At 36.8% G+C, this 18,820-nt stretch overlaps 1 protein-coding gene and 1 long non-coding RNA gene across 6 annotated transcripts; one reads left to right on the forward strand and one right to left on the reverse strand.

Annotated features, from left to right (window-relative positions):
- On the reverse strand, positions 1–18,619 carry SRSF12 (serine and arginine rich splicing factor 12). Of its 5 annotated transcripts, none has more exons than XM_058734688.1 (5): positions 18,443–18,619; positions 9,709–9,815; positions 8,308–8,409; positions 8,013–8,154; positions 1–2,681 (listed from the first exon to the last, which is right to left on the reverse strand). In XM_058734688.1, exons 1-5 carry the CDS (start codon positions 18,505–18,507, stop codon positions 2,312–2,314), a joined length of 786 nt encoding a protein of 261 aa, XP_058590671.1. In that variant the 5' UTR covers positions 18,508–18,619; the 3' UTR covers positions 1–2,311. The 5 variants fall into 5 exon arrangements, with proteins under 5 accessions (XP_058590671.1, XP_058590672.1, XP_058590676.1 ...); XM_058734689.1 differs by lacking the exon at positions 18,443–18,619 and adding an exon at positions 17,989–18,306; XM_058734693.1 differs by lacking the exons at positions 9,709–9,815; positions 18,443–18,619 and adding an exon at positions 9,238–9,346 and having other exon boundaries at positions 8,308–8,419.
- LOC131514543 (uncharacterized) lies at positions 9,815–12,586 on the forward strand. The gene is made up of 2 exons (XR_009263114.1): positions 9,815–11,447; positions 11,709–12,586. It is a non-coding gene; the product is annotated as an uncharacterized LOC131514543 (long non-coding RNA).
- Positions 18,620–18,820: the final 201 nt, after the last annotated feature.

Genomic DNA, 18,820 nt, shown 5'->3' on the forward strand with positions numbered 1-18,820 from the left:
TGTGTAAAACATTTGCTTTATTAACAATCTCACCCATAAGTATCCTCCCTTAAATGGTTCAAGAAACAATGCTATAACCAAAGTGAATCCTGAATAGAGATATACCCAGAAGACAATTTCTCAAGGAACTAGCACAAGTGTCGATTTCCACTAAGACACAGAACCCATTTTCACTTATAATCATTTATTTTCCTAATTCTATTTTCTCCTTTCCCTCTAAACATTATCTTAGTTTAGCATATTATCTGTCAAAGACTTCTTCCAAAAAGCATAACAGGGAGAGGCAGTGTGGAGTCCAGCCACCGAAGACTCCCAAAATCTAATAGCTGTGTGACCTAATGCAATCACTGAACCTCTCTGCATCTCTCTTTCCTTATCTGCAGTGGTATTTATCTCATACAGCTGTTGTGATGATGAGTGAATCATATAAAACTTATAAAGCAGTGTCAAGTCAATGTTCAAAAAAGTCTGCACTATTATTCCAGTTTTTCCATCAAATCAAATAGGATCCTCCTAAGAAGACTAAAGATTACCATGGAAAACCAAATCAGAGGTAAATCAAAGGATAAGCATGTTCAGAAACACTGCCATATGAAAAAAATAAAAACAAGAAAAAAGAAACTGCTGTATTAACTTTTTACTAAGATATAATTAAATGAAAAGTAAAGACACTATAATCAATTCTTACTTAGCATTTCAAATGACTGCGTATGTATGTGGATAAACCCAAACATTTATTCAGAAAATATAAAACATTACTATTAATATTTGTCTGTTCTTTCTTTGGACTATCCTTTAGATTTTCAACAGTGCCATGTAATTTTATAACTAAATTTTATTACAGCTGAACACTTCAAAGAGTTGCAGTTTTGAAACAAATTCTACTATGATTAGAGAAAATGTATCCAGAAAGTACTGTACAGTATACATGAATTTATGGTACTTGTCCAAATATCACCAGCATATTATTTTGTAAAGTTGTTTCTTACATAGGGTCTAAAACGCAAAGAAAAATGGAATTTGTATTAAAAAAAAAAAAATAGAAGCAACACTGGCTTCTATACGCCAAAAATAGAAGACAGATTTTTCTTATGCACTCTAGATACAAATATTAACTGTATGGACTGAGAACTTTTAATTTTCAATATAATTCAACAAAGTACACAAGTAGAACTCTATAAATATATTCCCTATAGTAATCATATGCAAAACCATTTTATCACAAATACTACCAAAACCCTCTGAAAAACGTAAACTACAAACACATTTTTAAAGAAATTCTCAGTTTTAACAACTACAAAAGCAATAATAAAGTTATTTGGTTTATAAAAATGAAGGGCAGTGTAAAGTAAATCTGAATACCACAAAGCTTTATAGAGGATGCAATCTTGAATTCCTTACTACAAGTTACTAAACACTTTCAAAAATAATAGGACTTATTCTACACAATTTAAAGTCTTGAGCTAGAGCTCTAAGAAGAATTCAGTAGATGAAAAGTAGGTATGTAGAAATCATGTTATAAAATATGATTTTTATACAAAATGTACCACTACTCTTCAAATGTATAAGGCTTAATATGAGTATTTTTGGATTATGAGTGCTGTATACAAGTTTTAGAGTAGTCTCCAACCATTCAAAATTCAGTATTTTTTATATGTTTTGATATTTCTGAAGTGAATGAACACAGTACAGGATGTAATTTAATGTCAACTTTATACTGTTCCACATGGTAAAAATAAAAGCTTTTTTGAGCTCAGGAGAGAATGTATCTTTTGAATTCTTGATCTCTATATAGATTCTTCTTTCAGGAATGTCAGAATTTTGTAATATGAACTAATAGCCACTAGGAATTGGTCCAAGTTTAAAGAGAAGATACAACAGAGACATAAGGTGTCAAATAGTTTAAGTCTTCCCTTTGCAATTATACAGTCATTATTTTTTACATGAAAGTAAAAGTGCTTTAAAGTAAAAAATCTTTATGTAAAATGTATCAGTATTACTAATACTTAATATCCAAGTAGAATTTTCTAGATTAATTTCATTTTACCCATTTCTTTTGAAAAGTACCATTCTGCCACAAGGTAAACAAAAAATGGTCCATAAAATGGTGACATCAGACACATCATAATTTGTGGTATGGGCCCTTTAAATTGAGACCAAATCTTTATTAACCCAAAGCTAGAGAGACTTTATTTGTTGCACATGCCCAAAGTAACTCACATTTTCTATAAGCCTTGAAGAATTTTTATTTAGCATAATGAGAGGTTTAATGACTTATATTCAAGACTATGTAGCACTCTTCTGCTGCTGTTCACCAGCTGTTTTTATGATGATAACTCCGAGATCTGGAATGTGATCGAAAATGAGAGTGTTTTGCTGTTTGTGCTTTAGCTTCAGAATTGGTATACCCCTTGGGAGATTTACAAGGGGATCTTGCTATGGAGTCAGAATGTCTTCCATGTGATCTTGATTTGGTTCCTGAGCTAGTCTGCTTTTGAGGTGAACTTGATTGTGATTTTCCTATTGACTTGGATCTTTTTGGTAACGACTTGGACCTTGACCGTCCTCTAGAACCAGAATTCCTTCTTGGAGTTCTTGACTGCCTTGCTGAGGTAGACCGCCTTGGTAGTGATTTGGAGCGAGATTTAGATTGGCTATAAGAAAATCGCCTGTGTCGAGACCTGCAAATATCCATAATGTTAACAGTATATATTTCACACAAAAACATTTAATAGGTTTAGAAACAGCAACTTTAGGAATGTATACATTTGACATAATATTAGTTATGATTTCACTGGATAAACTAAAAGAAACAATTTTAATGCATGCATTTTTATGCATGTTTTTAGTTCAAATGTAAGTACCAAGTCTGTAATATTTGTTATACTAGAATGTATGACCAAAAGATTTTTACTTTGCTAGATTTATCTTATGATACAGGTCAGTTCTGAAAAATGCCCTGCATAATAAATCTGGGTTATACAACTCCTAAGAGGTATGAAAATCTGAAGGGAAAAAAAGATTAAAAAAAAGAGAGAAAGTAACTATTTAAAGTTTATTAAATAATGCTTATAAAAACCAAAACCAAAACCAAATGCAGGACTTTTGAATCCCACCATGATAGAGCAACTTGTATTAGACTAATCTTCCCACGGAAAACAGCTATATAAAGAAGCTAAGCAACATTTATAAAACAACTGTTTAAAGGTATTAGAGAATAACCAACCAACCCTAGCAGAACTTGAGGGGTTACAAACCATGGCTCTTTTACAAAGACCATGTTCCAAATGTTGGCATGGTGGAACTGAACCCAAACAGAAAATTGCTATTTGACTAAGCATATTAACAGACAAATCAGGATTCAGGACTACCAAAATGGTTGGGACTAAAGAGGCAAAATCTCAGAGATGAGAAAATGGCAGTCAAGAAATCTCCTAAAATTTGCCTACAAATTCTCTTCAAGTCACTGGCCATCTTTTAAGCTGTGCACATAAAGGATGAGACTCCTAGAGGTCAAGAAAAATAGCAGTTGGAAGATTCAAGAATTAAGATGAAATTCTATCAGACACACAGTGCTGGGGAGAGAGGCTGGAGTTCAACCCCCAAAAGGTCAAAGAGCCTTGAGTAACAACCCAGGCTTTCAATTAAGAACCCAGAAGGGCCATATCCTACCGATCAGTCTTAACAATGCCTCAAACAAGCCTTGAAAAGATCAAGGTGATCTGCCAATACTCCTCCACCTACTAGAAGAAACTTCCTTTGGAGGATATCATCCAAAGCACTGCAAGTTTTCATCGACGATGTCCAACATCCAATAAAGAAATCCATGAAATATGTCAAAAATAGATAAAAATGACTAAAAGCTAAGGAAATACAAGACAAAAAAAAAACAAAAAACAAAAAACAGACCCAAAGTAATTTGGATATTGGCATTATTCAGACAGGAATTTTTAAAAATGACTATGACCAATGTCCTATGACCAAGAAAATAAGAAGACAGGCAAAACAGATTAAAAAATGGAGAAGTTCAACAGAATATTGGAATCTGTAGAAAGAAACAAATGGACATTTTAAGAACTGAAAATATATATCTGAAATGTAAAAGTCACTAGATAAATTTAACAGCAATCAATATACAGAAGAAAAAGTGAACTGAACTATAAAACAGATTATTAGAAAAACATATATACTGAAACACAACGAGAGAAAAGGAATTTTAAGAAATCCAAAACAAAGCCTAAGAGATATGTACTACACAGTCACACAGCCAAAAAGAAAAAATGGATGAGGCAGAAGCCATATTTGAAGAGATAATAGCCTAGCATTTTCCCAAACTAATGAAAAGCATCAACTCACAATTTCAAGCAGCTCAGTAAACCCTGGAGAATAAGATACATTACCTGTAAAGGAGCAACATTAAGACTGACAGCTGACTATAAATATCAAGAAATGATAGAGTAATTTTTTTTCTTTTGCTTATATAACAAAGGTTTTATTACTTTAAGTAAAACTGTTAACAAAGTGATAGCTTTCCCAGTCGGCTTCTTAATGCATTTAACAAGTAACATTCTTGATAGAATAATTTTCTTTAAGTGTTTATTTTGGAGAGAAAGAATGTGAGTAAGGGAAGGGCAGAGAGAGGGAGACAGGATCGAAAGCAGGTTCCATGCTGAGAGCGCAGAGCCCAATGTGGGGCTCGAACTCACAAATCGTGAGATCAAGACCTGAGCTGAAATCAAGAATAAGACTCAAGTGACTGAGCCACCCAGGCGCCCCACTAGTTTGTTTTTTTATCCATATCCACTAAAGACAAAATAAGAGACCTCTTTTTAGTCTAAGATAATAGCACTTATACTGTATTTACTTATAGTATATGTTAGGCTTATACATACACTACTTCATTCATACGCATGCACATATGCACACATGACATTATGAATGTCATGAGAACTAGTAAGATTTGCATTCTCTATACTATAATTTTACAAATGGAAAAAACTGAGGTCAGAGAGATCAAGCAATGATCTTATGATGAGTACAAAGCAAAACAGCATTGTTACAAGAAGATGTGGATCTTTCTATTCCTGATACTTCATGATGATTTGGGATAATTGATGGACATTTTTTTTTAAACTTTTTTAAATGTTTTATTTATATTTAAGACTGAGAGCACAAGTGGGGGAGGGACAGAGAAAAAAGTGGACAAAGGATCCGAAGCAGGCTTTGCAATGACAGCAGTGAGCCCTATGTGGGGCTCAAACCCACGAACTGGGAGATCATGACCTGACCAAAGTCAGACACTCAAACAACTAAACCACCCAGGCGCCCCAATAGACATTGTTAAATTTTCTCCAGCTAAGTGTTATACTTTACTTTTACTAGGAGGCATAAAATGATGTGAATATTTGCCGTTTTTTGATTAATCAGGAGAAAAACTGGTTAACTATGGCTCTAATACATTTGGGAAACAACTGACATTCCTAATGAATAAAATGGGCAATTTACTTTTCTTTTTTCTTTCACAAACTTGTCTTCTTCACAAGGGCCAATGGATATTATTAAGTTACAACAGTGTTGCGTTAGGCACAATATTATACCTCCTTTAATCTTTGATATAAACATCATTCATTTAAAAATAATAAATAAATAATTCATTCATTTTATACATACCACCTGTATCATTCTAAACTTATGCTAAAATATATATGTATAGTTTCTACATATGTATAGTTATATGTATACATATATATAATATATATGTGTATAGTATATAAATATAAAATTCATAGTAATGTAAACTGTTGAACATTACTCCCTTATATCCTCCGTAAAGTCAGAAGCAGTACCACTGTTATCAGTGTGGCTTTCCTATATATAAGGCATGTAAAAGTTTTTTAAAATCTTGATTTGCTTTCACTATGTTTAAAGTTCTATAAATATAATTTTGTATTTTAAATATAGAAACTATATATCAGAGCTAAATCTCAAATAATGAATCAATGGGAAAATGGCTTTCCCTTAGCCACAGACAAACTTGACTGTTCTCCATAGATGCAAAGGAGGTTTTATATTCTTATACTATCAGAGAAAATATGATAAAAGAGATCATGTTCCAGATAGGACTGTTTCTAAATATTTCTTCACCAATCTCGGTAATGGCTCAATCCTGACTGGGTTTTCCTGGATTATAAAAGGTGCTTAGGGCTTCCTCCCTGCTTCATGCCTCCCTAAGGATGGGCCAAATCAACATATTTTTTCACACACAAGGAGAAATACTGAACTGCTACGTAAGATCCTAGAGCCCTGACAGGGCCATATTTTCTAGCAATCAGGATTCCTGGATATTAAAAACTCATAGAAGGTAGATGTAGTTCTCACTTCCTATCTTTGACTTCCACTTGGCTGGAGGGATTGGAGTCAGGTCACTCCACAGTCGTGTTTTTAAATCTGGGAACCTGGGGCAAAGATTAACTCTCTAGCTCTGGTACATATACCATACACTGCGCTTTTTCTTGGCTAGGCTCTTGGAGTTGAGGAACGGAGGGATCAGAGTGAAAGTGAGCAGCCCTGGTGATCTTTGATCTGAAGTTATATGGGCCTATATAGAGTTTAGGTGTACTACATGTGGCCCAGGAGTGTTCTTATTTCTCACAGAAAAAAGGATATTCGTGTAAATGCTGATCATTTTTTTTACATTTTTTAAATGTTTATTTATCTTTGAGAGAGAGAGATAAGGATGAGCAGGGGAGGGGCAGAGAGAGAGGAAGACACAGAATCTGAAGCAGACTCCAGGCTCCGAGCTGTCAGCACAGAGCTGGATGCAGGGCTCAAACTCATGGACCATGAGATCATGGCCTAAGCTGAAGTCAGATGCTTAACTGACTGAGCCACCCAGGCACCTCTCTTTTTTTTTTTTTTTTTTAAAGTAAACTCTTCACTTGGCACCTGGGTGGCTCAGTCGATTAAGCGTCCGACTTCAGCTCAGGTCATGATCTCATGGTTTGTGGGTTCGAGCCCCGTGTCAGGCTCTGTGCTGACATGGACCCTGCTTGGGATTGTGTCTCCCTCTCTTTCTGCTCTTCCCCCACTCATGTTCTGTCTCTCTCTCCTCCAAAAATAAATAAACACTAAAAAAAAAAAAAAAGTAAACTCTACACCCAACATGAGGCTCAAACTTATGACCCCAAGATCAAGAGCAAGAGTTGCATGTTCCACTGACTGAACCCCAAAGCTGATCATTCTTAAAGAAAATTTACCTTAAAATTCTACATGTCTATGAAAAAATTACAGCACTAAAACTCAAGATAAATACAATTATTTAAGAATTTAAGAATGCTAATACAATTTCAGTTATTATTTAAATAACTTCAAGTTAATTAATTTTCATTGTGTTTTACTATTTTTTTAATTATTTTTTATTATTAGTGATTTACTATTATTCTAACAGAAACAAAGTCCTGGCTAGCAATATAAATAACCTGCAAATATCTTTTTCTGAAAAAACTTACTATTTTCATGTCTTCTTAGAATAGTACCATACTTATAATTTGTTTTTGAAAATAATTTACCTTTTATAAATATATTGATTTACATTAATTTTAAGTTCAATCTCCTGTCACAAGTGATTATATTTCTTATGAGTTTTTAGTCATCCCGAACTTAAATTCTTAATTATTCTGTTCAGTTAGGAAAACTTTATTTTTTTTAATTCCACTTTATATGTCAAGTATACATTTTAAAATTTTTTGTTTTTTCTTCAGTACATATTACTTTTCTATTTAAAATGGTTAAAATTAAGTCTGTCATGAAATAAAAACACTGGAAGGTACCCAATATACCCAAGTTAAATAACAATACACTTCAAATAGAGAGGAGCATATCGTTTTTAAAAAAGTTGACCTTTATGTATATTAAACAAAATGATTCTGAGGCCTGCTTTTGAAAACCCTTTAAAATGTTTTCCAGAAAAAGTAGAAAATTAAGTTTTCAATCCTCCTGTATTTTGTACTCACTCTTTAAGGCTATCAGATCGTCTCCTATTTCTTCCCCATGAAGAGCTTCTACTTCGAGTTCTCCTTTGGCTGGGGCTTCTTGACCGCCTATGATCACTTGGAGAACAAGGGTGACGTTCTTTTGATTTCATTTGGCCTGGTGCTAGAATATGAAATAATTTATTACCTGAAAACCTCAGTAACAGCTATTCAAATAGTATTCTTTTCTGAAAGAATTTAAAATAAAAAAAAAAATCTGTCAGAGCTAAAACTCATTCTGCTGAATAAACAAGATCTTATGTTTAGTCACACTTACTTTTTCGATCACCTTGTGCAAACTGTATTTCAATTTGACGGCCACATACCCACTTTCTATTGAGGTTATAAAGAGCATCTTCAGCATCGCGAACATCTTCAAATATGACTAGCTGTTAAGGATACTTTGAACGTCAGATATCAAGTAAAAATATTATTTTAATAGAATTATTTACATGTGACATGAAATTAATAGGAAAAAACAACTCCAAGTTATTAAGCTCACATATATATATATATAAAATCAGAAATTTCACTTTTATTATGAAAACAAAATGTCCCCTTATGATTTAGAAGAATCCATCTAAAAGTAAGAACAGAAACAAACGTGTAACTACACTTCTAATGCACACATTAGTGTAGCTGCAGTATGCATTTATAATGTGAAAGAACATGTTATGAGAAAAAAATAAGTCCAACACTGGCTAGGATTAAAAAAAAAAATTGTTTAGGCTCTCCCTTCTTTCAGGTAAAAGATTCATCAGGTTTTTCATCATACAGAAGCCTTTATTCTGAAATTATAATTACTCTTTCACTAAAAGGCTTTTTGATTATGACATTTAGGAAAAATTACTTACTATAAACAAAACTGGAAAGATACATGTAACTTAAAATATTACACCTTTAAAAATGATATTTACTTTTGAACCTACTATTTTAAAATACTTTTATGTTTTTATTACTTGGGATATAATTATAAAAAAAACACAAAAGCAATCTGTGAACATCTGGAGTTACATATATTGGTTTGTAATACCCCACTAAACTTCCTTACCTACGTAAATTATATATTAAACCTGACTAAAATGGAAATAAACTATAGAAAATGACTAGCTGTTTTTCAGGAGGTTGTTCACGGGTTTAATTTTTTAAAAATAGAAAACAGAAAAAGCTCAAGAAACGCAATACAAAATGAGACTTTGGCAATTACCTCAATGTCACTTGATCTTGAACCTTGACCTTTACTCTTTAAGGCTTGCAAGATGGACTTTATAAGAGACGCAGAACCAACAAAATCAGACTTGGCTTTGACTCTGGAACTCTGAATAAATGTAGGAAAGCCGAAGTCTCAACCTGGTGTTGGCTTTGTCTTTTGCTTGATAAAGACTTCCCCTCTTCCAGGTCTTTATATCTGTGTCCACCCTCCCTCTTTACTCCTTGATGCTTGAACTTTAGGTGCCTTTTTTCTCGCCTGCTTGGTTTATGCTTGGATTCTAGCTAACAGGTTGGTTCAAACTGGGGGGTGCTTGCCAGCTACTGTGGACTGCTTTAGATTTTCTGAGATAGAGAAATAAACACATTTAATTAGGCAATATTAATCTCATAACATATGCTCCTGAATACACATGCATATCTGCACAGATATACAGTACATTCATATGCACACAGTAAAACAAAGGATATTGAACATAAGCAAATCCTCTTGGGCGGCGGGTGTAGAAGTCAAGTGGAATGTAAACGTCTACTATAGGGCCATAGCGACCAAACTCACGGCGCAAGTCCTCAGGCCTGAAGTGTTTTAGAAATAAGGCAAAGAAATATGAATAGCTGGATTAAAATATTTTGCCTACGGAAATCCAGTTGAAACCTTCAAAAGAAAGTATTATCTAGACCAGTATTATCTAAAATTGTCATAATAATCACCCAGGGTTTAGGAAGGAGGAAAAAAGAAAGCAAATCCTCAGGCCTCACTTGCAGAGATTCTGATTTAAAAGATCTGCATTAGGGGCTGGAAATCTGTATTTTTATAAGCACTCCAGGTGGCTGTTCGGATTGGGGAAAAAATGACCAAGGAAAGTTATTATCCATCTTTGAAAGTGACTTTTATTAAAAGATATTTCAATTGTCAATATAAAAAGTTCTGTTAACTATTTCATTAAGAACACATTCATTTGCCTCACTATAATTTCACGTTTATGTTAATTTTGTTTTCAGATGGCAAGGATTAGCTGCTAAAGAAGTCCTAAAATTATTTCTCAGGCTTTAAAGAAAACTGTTTTACTATTAAACATAAAGCAAAATAACTACCATATTCTTAAATTTGATAAGTATTTTTAAGCCTCCTATATGCCTTCTACTGTGACAGGTACTAAAAAGGGGACACCAAAGGAATATTTAGCTTATTTGTCTTCATGGAGCAACAACTTAAACTGAAGAGACAAAATACTTAGCATTTATAGCTGACAACTAGAGTACATTTACAATCCAGCTACTGTTCACCTTAATGCTAACAATTTTATGGTTGTTTAAAGGTGAGGGCACAGACAGATGAATTCGCCTAAGGTCAGCAAGCCAGCATATGATAGAACTAGAATCAAACATCCACAACCTGACACTCGTCTGTGTTCTGAATCACTGCACCGTACCGCCTCATGGAGATCTTAGAGATTCAGCATCAAGCTATGAGCACAAAACGTGGCCCAGGAGAAATAAGAGTCCTTCAAAATATATTATGCAGAAAGAAGACTCAAAGATGACTGCAAAGCTGCTAGCTTGGGCAAATGGAAGAAAGACAGTGTCCATGACAAAAATGAGATAGCTGGAAAAGAGAAGTTAGATTGATGAGGGAGGAGAGAGGCAAAAGAAATGCTGGATTTGAGGTGATGGCCGAACATCCGTAAGAGCTCGGTAAACAGGGGGCCTGGCTGGCTCAGTAGGTAGAGCATGTAACTCTTGATCTCGGGGTTGTGAGTTCGAGCCCGATGTTGGGTGCAGAGATCACTCAAAAAAATAAAATAAAATCTTTAAAAAAAAGAGTTATGTAAACAACTGAAAATTATTATTAAATAAATTTATTTTCCTTTCAAGACTAAAAGTCAGTGATTAAAGCTAGAGATGTGAATTCACCACACAGTGCAACTGACATGACATCCTTTATTGTACTTTTTTTCATTTAATACTTATTATAAAATGTTTAATTGTCTGCCTTCCCTGAAACTATTATCTTTGGAGGGTAGTGACAATGTCTTTCTTTCATTTACTCATTCAACAAATATTTACTGAGCACCTACTCTGGCCAGCCTGTAGCAATGTGATGGAGAACAACATTCCTGCTGCCACAGAACACAAGACAACAGGGTAATGACTCTCAGCCATTCCTGAGTATTAGAATCATTTGTGAAGGAGATGTTATAAAAATAGGTACTCCAAGGGGCGCCTGGGTGGCATAGTCGGTTAAGCGTCCGACTTCAGCCAGGTCACGATCTCGCGGTCCGTGAGTTCGAGCCCCGCGTCAGGCTCTGAGCTGATGGCTCGGAGCCTGGAGCCTGTTTCCGATTCTGTGTCTCCCTCTCTCTCTGCCCCTCCCCCATTCATGCTCTATCTCTCTCTGTCCCAAAAATAAATAAAAAACGTTGAAAAAAAAATTTATAAAAAAAAAAAAAAAAAAAAAAAAAAAAACAGGTACTCCAGCCTGATGCATTAACCTTGGACCCAATTAGTACTTGCCCTGGTGGGCCCCAGGTAGGTTTAGTTTTTTTAAGGGTTTCACAGGCAATTCTGAGAATCAGGGTTGAGAATCACTTTTAAAGCAGGTGTCTTCACCAGTGTACCTTAGCATCGTTGCTTGGCACAAAGTAGGCACTCAAAATATTGAGTTACCATTTAATAGTCAAGGAGAATGAGAATGAGAGAAGTTACCTTGCCCAGAGGTACATATAGCCAGCAGCAAAGCTAGACTTCAAATGAATTTTCTGAGGCAACCAATCCCTTCAACAAATGTGAGTGCCTGACAGGAAAAGGATCCTAGATGGTGTAATGGAGGCTGGGGCAATGTGTGTCACGGAGGCTTGGCATCCCAGAAGCCAAGGGTGACAGAAATCTGAAGAAGCCAAACTTCCAAAAGAGCTGGCTCCCATTGTCACCACTGCCACAGCTATTAGCTGTTGTTTTGCTCTCATTTATTTTTGTATTTTTGGTGTCATCTATTTTGACATTCAGAAAATAGAGAATACAATAAACACTTATGTATCCACCAAGATTTATTATATCTCAATATTTGTCATCATTTTCAGTGATTTTTTTAGAAACAAGATGTATTATTCTACCTTAGAGACAATCATTGGTGTTTATTATTCCTCTGCATAATTTTGTATTTTTACTGTAAATTAATATATCCCTAATTACATGTTTTTGTATATGTCAAACTTCATATAAATGGTATCAGACTATTTATATAATTTTACTCCTTCTCCTCCCTTGAAATTTCTCTATGTAGCCCTAGTTCACTCATTTTAACTCTGTATTGGTATTATCAATAAATCACAATTTACTTATCCATCTTTCTGTGGATAAACATTTAAGATGCTATCTGTTTTTTAAACTGCAAACTATGCTGCAGCATATGTTATGATACAAGTGCCATGTAGAGCTCTGCTAGATTCCTGGGATGCATCACAATGCAACTGGTGGGCCGGAGAGCACGCTGATCTTCAGCTTCTACTGAACTACATGAAGAGAACTACATGTTCTCCAAAGTGACCAAATCAATCTATACTCCTCAAAACCTACATAAGAATTCCACTGCTCCACCTCCTCATTAACACTTTTAATTCTTATCATCCTGAAGCATATAAAGTGAATGGTATCTTAATGTTTTAATTTTAATTTACCTAACAACCAGTTAGGTGCAACATATTTTCATGTGTTATGGGTCAGTTGTTTCCTGTTAATACCTACCAGCAGTATTTCTGGGTTAAAGAAGATGTGTAATTTTTATATACTGTAATTTTTATGAAACTGCCACAGTCCTGCAAAGTGGTTGTGCCATTTTATACTCCCACCTACAATGTATGAGTTTCAGTTAGGCTAATCTTTGTTAGCACTTTCTAGGTTGTCAGATTTTTGGGTTTTTTATCTTAGCCATTGAAGTGGGAGTTAGGTAGAATCTCACTGTGGTGGTTTTTTTCAGTTTAATGTTTATTTATCTTGTGAGAGAAGAACAAGGGGAAGGGGAAGAGAGAGGGAGAGAGAATCCCAAGCAGACTTGGTCGCTGTCAGCACAGAGCCCTGCATGGGGCTTGATCTCACTAACAGTGAGATCATGACCTAAGTTGGATACTTAACCAACTGAGCCACCCAGGAGCCCTCTCACTGTGGTTTTAATTTGCACTTCCAAATCACAAATGATCTCAAGCACTTTTTCATGTGCTAATTTTCCTTGTGAAGTGTCTGTTGGAGCTTTCTGCCCATTTTTAATGTTTGTCTCTTTTACTATTGAGTTGTAAAAGTTCTTTACATATTCTGAAAAAAAGTCCTTTGTATTGCTTTGTGTATGTTTTGTGAATATTTTCTCTCAGTCTGTAGCATGACTATTTACTCTCTTAATAGCATTTCTTAATGAACAAGAATTTTAAATTAGAGAAATCTAATTTTTCAATATTCTTTTTTCTTTTATGGTAATTGCTTTCTTTGTCCTATAAGAAATCTTTGCCTATCCCCAGGTCATAAAGACATTCTTCTATGTTTTCTTCTAAAAGCTTTATTTTGTTATCTTTTCCATTTCAATTGATGATCCAGCTCAAATTGTGATGTGAAGTATAGGCTGCAGTTCATTTTCCCCAGTATGCACTGTCCATTTGTTGAAAAGATTTTCCTTTTTCCTTTTTCCACTAGTACCTTTGTTAAACATCAGCTGACTCTGTAAGTGTGGATTATTTATGGACTCTCTATTCTGTTCTATTAATCTATTTGTCCATCCTTAGGCCAATATCACACTGTCTTGATTACTATATATTTTTAGTAGGTCTTATGTCAGGTGAGTCTTCCAACTTCAGTGATCTTTTCCTAGATTATTTTGGCTAGTCTAGATCCTTTCCATATCAATATATTTTAGAATTAACTTGTCACTTCCTATTTCATGTATTTTTCAAATTTATTTATTATTTTTTTTAGTAATCTCTACATCCAACATGGGGCTCGAATTCACAACCCCAACATCAAGAGTGGCATACTCTGACTGAGCCAGCCAGGTGCCCCCAGTTTCTATTTTTTTAACAGCCTCTGATCAGGAATGTCTTGAATCTATAATATAATCAGTTTGGGGAGAACTGATAACTTAGCATTTTGTTTTCGAATCCAAGAACATGGTATATCAATTTATGTTGTCTTCTTTCTCTTGGCACTATATTGTAGTTTTTTGTGTAAAGGTTTTTATTACATGTTTTGTTGTTGTTCTTGTTAAACTTATTTCTGTTTTTTGATACTAAGGCAAATGAAATTGTTTTAAATTTTTCATTTTCAACTGTTTACTGCTAATATATAGAAATAGATTTTTTGTAAGTTTATCTGGTATTCTGATAACTTACTAACTCATTACTTAAGGTTTACATAAACATGTCACCTAAGAATAGGGACAAGTTTTGCTTCTATCTTTATAATTTTTATGTTTTTTATTTATTTTTCTTCCCTTGTTACACTGGTTAGGGCCTGCAACAAAATGATGAATTGAGGTTGTAAGAGTGGGCATGTTTGGCTTGTTTTGATCTTAGGGGGAAAGCATTGCTTTTACCATTAAGTATCTTGTTAGCTATAGGCTTTTCATAGGTACCCTTTATTGGGCTGGGGAAGTTCCCTTCTATTCCAGTTTGCTGACACTTTTTCTCATGAATCTTGCTGAATTCTGTTTAATGCTTTTTCCGTATCACCATCAATATCAATATAGTCTCATACACACTGTAATCAAAGAATGCTACTAATTATGTCAAACGAGGTACTTGACGGTTGCTTCCCAACCTAACATGATGTTTTGCATCAAAATGAGAATGTTAGGGGCGCCTGGGTGGCGCAGTCGGTTAAGCGTCCGACTTCAGCCAGGTCACGATCTCGCGGTCCGTGAGTTCGAGCCCGGCGTCAGGCTCTGGGCTGATGGCTCGGAGCCTGGAGCCTGTTTCCGATTCTGTGTCTCCCTCTCTCTCTGTCCCTCCCCCGTTCATGCTCTGTCTCTCTCTGTCCCAAAAATAAATAAATAAACGTTGAAAAAAAAATTTAAAAAAAAAAAAAATGAGAATGTTATATTTGGGATTTGGACATTACTTTGTTCCATTAGAAAACTATATCTGACATTTAAAAAAAATTATTCTTCTACATAGTGCAAAAGCAAAGATATTAAAAGTAATATTCTTCCTGAACCAGATCTTGTTTCACCAGTGAAAAGAAAAATAATACAAATTAAAACAGCATGAAATGTATTTAAAAAAATTTTTTTAAAGTTTAAAAAAATTTTTTTAAAGTAATCTCTACACCCAACGTGAGACTCAAACCTATAACCGTGAGATCGAGTCACATGCTCCACTGATTATGCTAACCAGGCACCCCTAAAATGTATTTTTAAGTCTTTCTTTAGTTTTTTTTTTTTTTTAAACATTTATTTATTACTGAGAGACAGAGAGACACAGAGTGTGAGCAGGGGAGGGGCAGAGAGAGAAGGAGACGCAGAATCCGAAGCAGGCTCCAGGCACTGAGCTGTCAGCACAGAGCCCGACACAGAGCTCACAGAGCTCGAACTCACAAACTGTGAGATCATGACCTGAGCCGAAGTCGGTCACCTAACCAACTGAGCCACCCAACCGCCCCAAGTCTTTCTTTAGTTTTGATACTCAATTTCATTCCAAAAAAAATTTAAGCTAAGCCATAATACCTTTTAATGTCTTGTGCTTTATGGCACATGTTAAAATGGCTACTGCAAAGAAGCATTCAAAAAAATTTTTTTTTAAGTTTATTTATTTTGTGTGAGAGAGAGCACACGGGAGAGGGAGACAGAGGGAGAGAGAGACAATCCCAAGCAGGCTTTGCACTGTCAGCACAGAGCCCAATGTGGGGCCTGAACTCACGAACCGTGAGATCATGACCTGAGCTGAAGTCAAAAGAGGGTGCTTAACCGACTGAGTCACGTAGGTACCCATTTTTAAAATTTTTTAAAAGTTTGTATTATTTATTTTATGTGTGTGTGTGTGTGTGTGTGAGAGAGAGAGAGAGAGAGAGAGAGAGAGAGAGAGAGAGAGCACGCACATGGGAGGGGCACAAAGAAGTATTTTAAATAAAATCTGGCTTTGTTATAGTTGCCATATTACCAGTTAACTTACACTGCATGCCACCCTGTACAAAAAAGCTTTTAATATAGGTTACACGTAATGATTCTACCTTCACAAAACTACTCAGCAGCTGGGCAATTTTAGGTAAGAAACTTAATTTCTCCAAGCCTCAGTTTCTAATCTGTGCAATGGGATTAATAAAGAACATACATTACAGGGTTATTGGGAAAATCTAGTAAGATAATATATGCAAAATGTTTAGTACAGTGTTTAACACATAGTGAATACTCAACAAATGTCAGCGATTATTATTCCATTAATACAAATCTAGATGATTGCCCCCAGTGGCAGTACTAAAAAGTGGTGAAAAAACTGGAAAAAGAAATCAATAAATCTCAATTTTCAGTCTTGATTACTCATGGTGGATTATCTAGATCAGAAAACATGTGTCATGTGATGTGTTTTATTTGGCCTTAAGGTGTGCTGAAACATAAAACTGCCAATATTTTACAGCTTTTAAATCTACAAAAACAGGAATCTCATATAATTCAATTAAATAAATGCCAGCATTTTGGAACAGAGTTTACACAAACACAGGTTTCGGTTTCTTTAGAAAATTAGGACTTTGTGGCAACAAGTCCAAATGTCTATGTAGTAATTAGCTGCAGCTAGTAGTACCAGTTGCCATCCCCTTTATATGGCATGAGTTCTTTTCTATTTGCTACAATCCACACCATCCTATTGTGCCTTATAACCCAACAACTTTACTCATTCATATTACCCTGGCTAGCCCCTGTGGCTACTGGAACTGGAAACCTCTCTCTCTCTCTTTTTTGTAGACACACTAGAGAAACGAGATGCTTATTTAGATTCAGGTGGTCTTTAACTGTGGGATTTTTTTTTTTTACTCTACCCAAATTATAAATATTTGTTTTCTATGTATTGATAAACAGGTTGAGAGGAGAAATATAAACACACGCATCTTTTAGATGTCATTAAGGTATATTAACCCACACTCTATAATTGTGACATACAGAATAGTAGGGATCAAATAAAAAAATACTGAACATTTACTCCTCAAAGGTAAACGACAATGATAACTCCAGATGGCTCTGGAGTCAAGGGCTCCAATATTTGAATATTTGAAGCCATTAAGCCCCAGTTAAATCATTAAAACTCTTAAGCTTCAGGTTTTCCTTGTGTATTATAAAGATGATATTGCATACCTAAAAAGGTTGAGCGGCGAATAAATTAGGTAAAACCAGTGAAATGGAAACGTCTATTTATGCCCCTATCCCACCCTCTATCATTCATTCCCTCTGGCTCCTGTTAAGGGAGAAAGTGCTTTATGATGAAGAGGTCATTCCTTAATATTTATGTTTAAGCACTATGTAGGCAAGAATTCTCAAGGCGGGGAGGGGGATGTGTGGACCGAGAGCATCTCATTGGACCAGGGAAGTCTATCCAAACCGTTATCATGGGTGTTTACACTGCACTCTGAACTTTATAGAAAAACATAAATCTCTTTCACTGAAGCCACCTTTGTACTGTGCAGCAAAATGTAACCAGCATCCCTTGTAAGTAGACCACACTCAGAGAACGGGAAGAGTAAGGCCCAAGGTACTACGCATTATTTTATAATACGTTCTCACCATCCCCAATTCCTCTTCATCTAGGACACAAGACGCGCAGCTTTATCGGGGCACGGCGACAAAGGAGTCGAATCGCAGGCATTGGCCCGAGGGAAAACACTCTCCGCCAGGGGCGGGGAGGCACCCTGGCTACAGGGAAAGCAGAAGCCTGCGCGCCGCGGGTCCTCAAGCAGAGGATGGGCACCGATCTCCCGGGCGCGGGGCCCGGCCCCGGGGGTGCGCTGCGCCGGGGCGGAACGCCGGCCGGGAGAGGGGAGGCGCGAGTCCCGCCCCGGCCTGGAGCAGCCCGAGGGTTCGCACCGCTCCCGGGAAGGGCGCCTCCGCGGAAAGCACAGGCCCAGCCAGAGGCCGGGCAGGCGCCGGGCACAGCCGGGGGCCGCGACCCGGCTCCGCGACGCTGCCGTTACCCGGCCCCTCCCCCGCGCGCCAACCTGCGGCCGCAGCCGCCGCTCACCTGGTGGCGTCTGCGACGTTCCTGACGAACAGGGAGGTGTTGGGGGGCCTCGTGTAGCGCGACATGGCCGCTTCCTCCGTTGCCTTTGGGCCTGCCCGCGGCCGCCAGGCTCGCTTCGTTTCTCTCAGTCGCCGCTGCCGCCACAGCAGCTCCGCCGGCCCCCGGCGCGACCCCCTCCCCTCGGCCTCGGCCCCGCGAGCGCGCAGCCGCAGAGGCGGGCGCGGGGCGGGGGGGCGCTGCGCGGCGCGAGCTTGTCCGTGCAGACCGCGCGGGGGCGGAGCCCGAGCCGAGGGGATCCGGGGAGGGGGAGGCGCGGGGTCCTGAAGATCCAGGGAATCCGAGGAGGGGGCGGTGCCGGGGTCTGCCAAGGTCCGGGGA

This window comes from Neofelis nebulosa, chromosome 6 (assembly GCF_028018385.1).
Source record: "Neofelis nebulosa isolate mNeoNeb1 chromosome 6, mNeoNeb1.pri, whole genome shotgun sequence".
Lineage (NCBI taxonomy): Eukaryota > Metazoa > Chordata > Mammalia > Carnivora > Felidae > Neofelis > Neofelis nebulosa.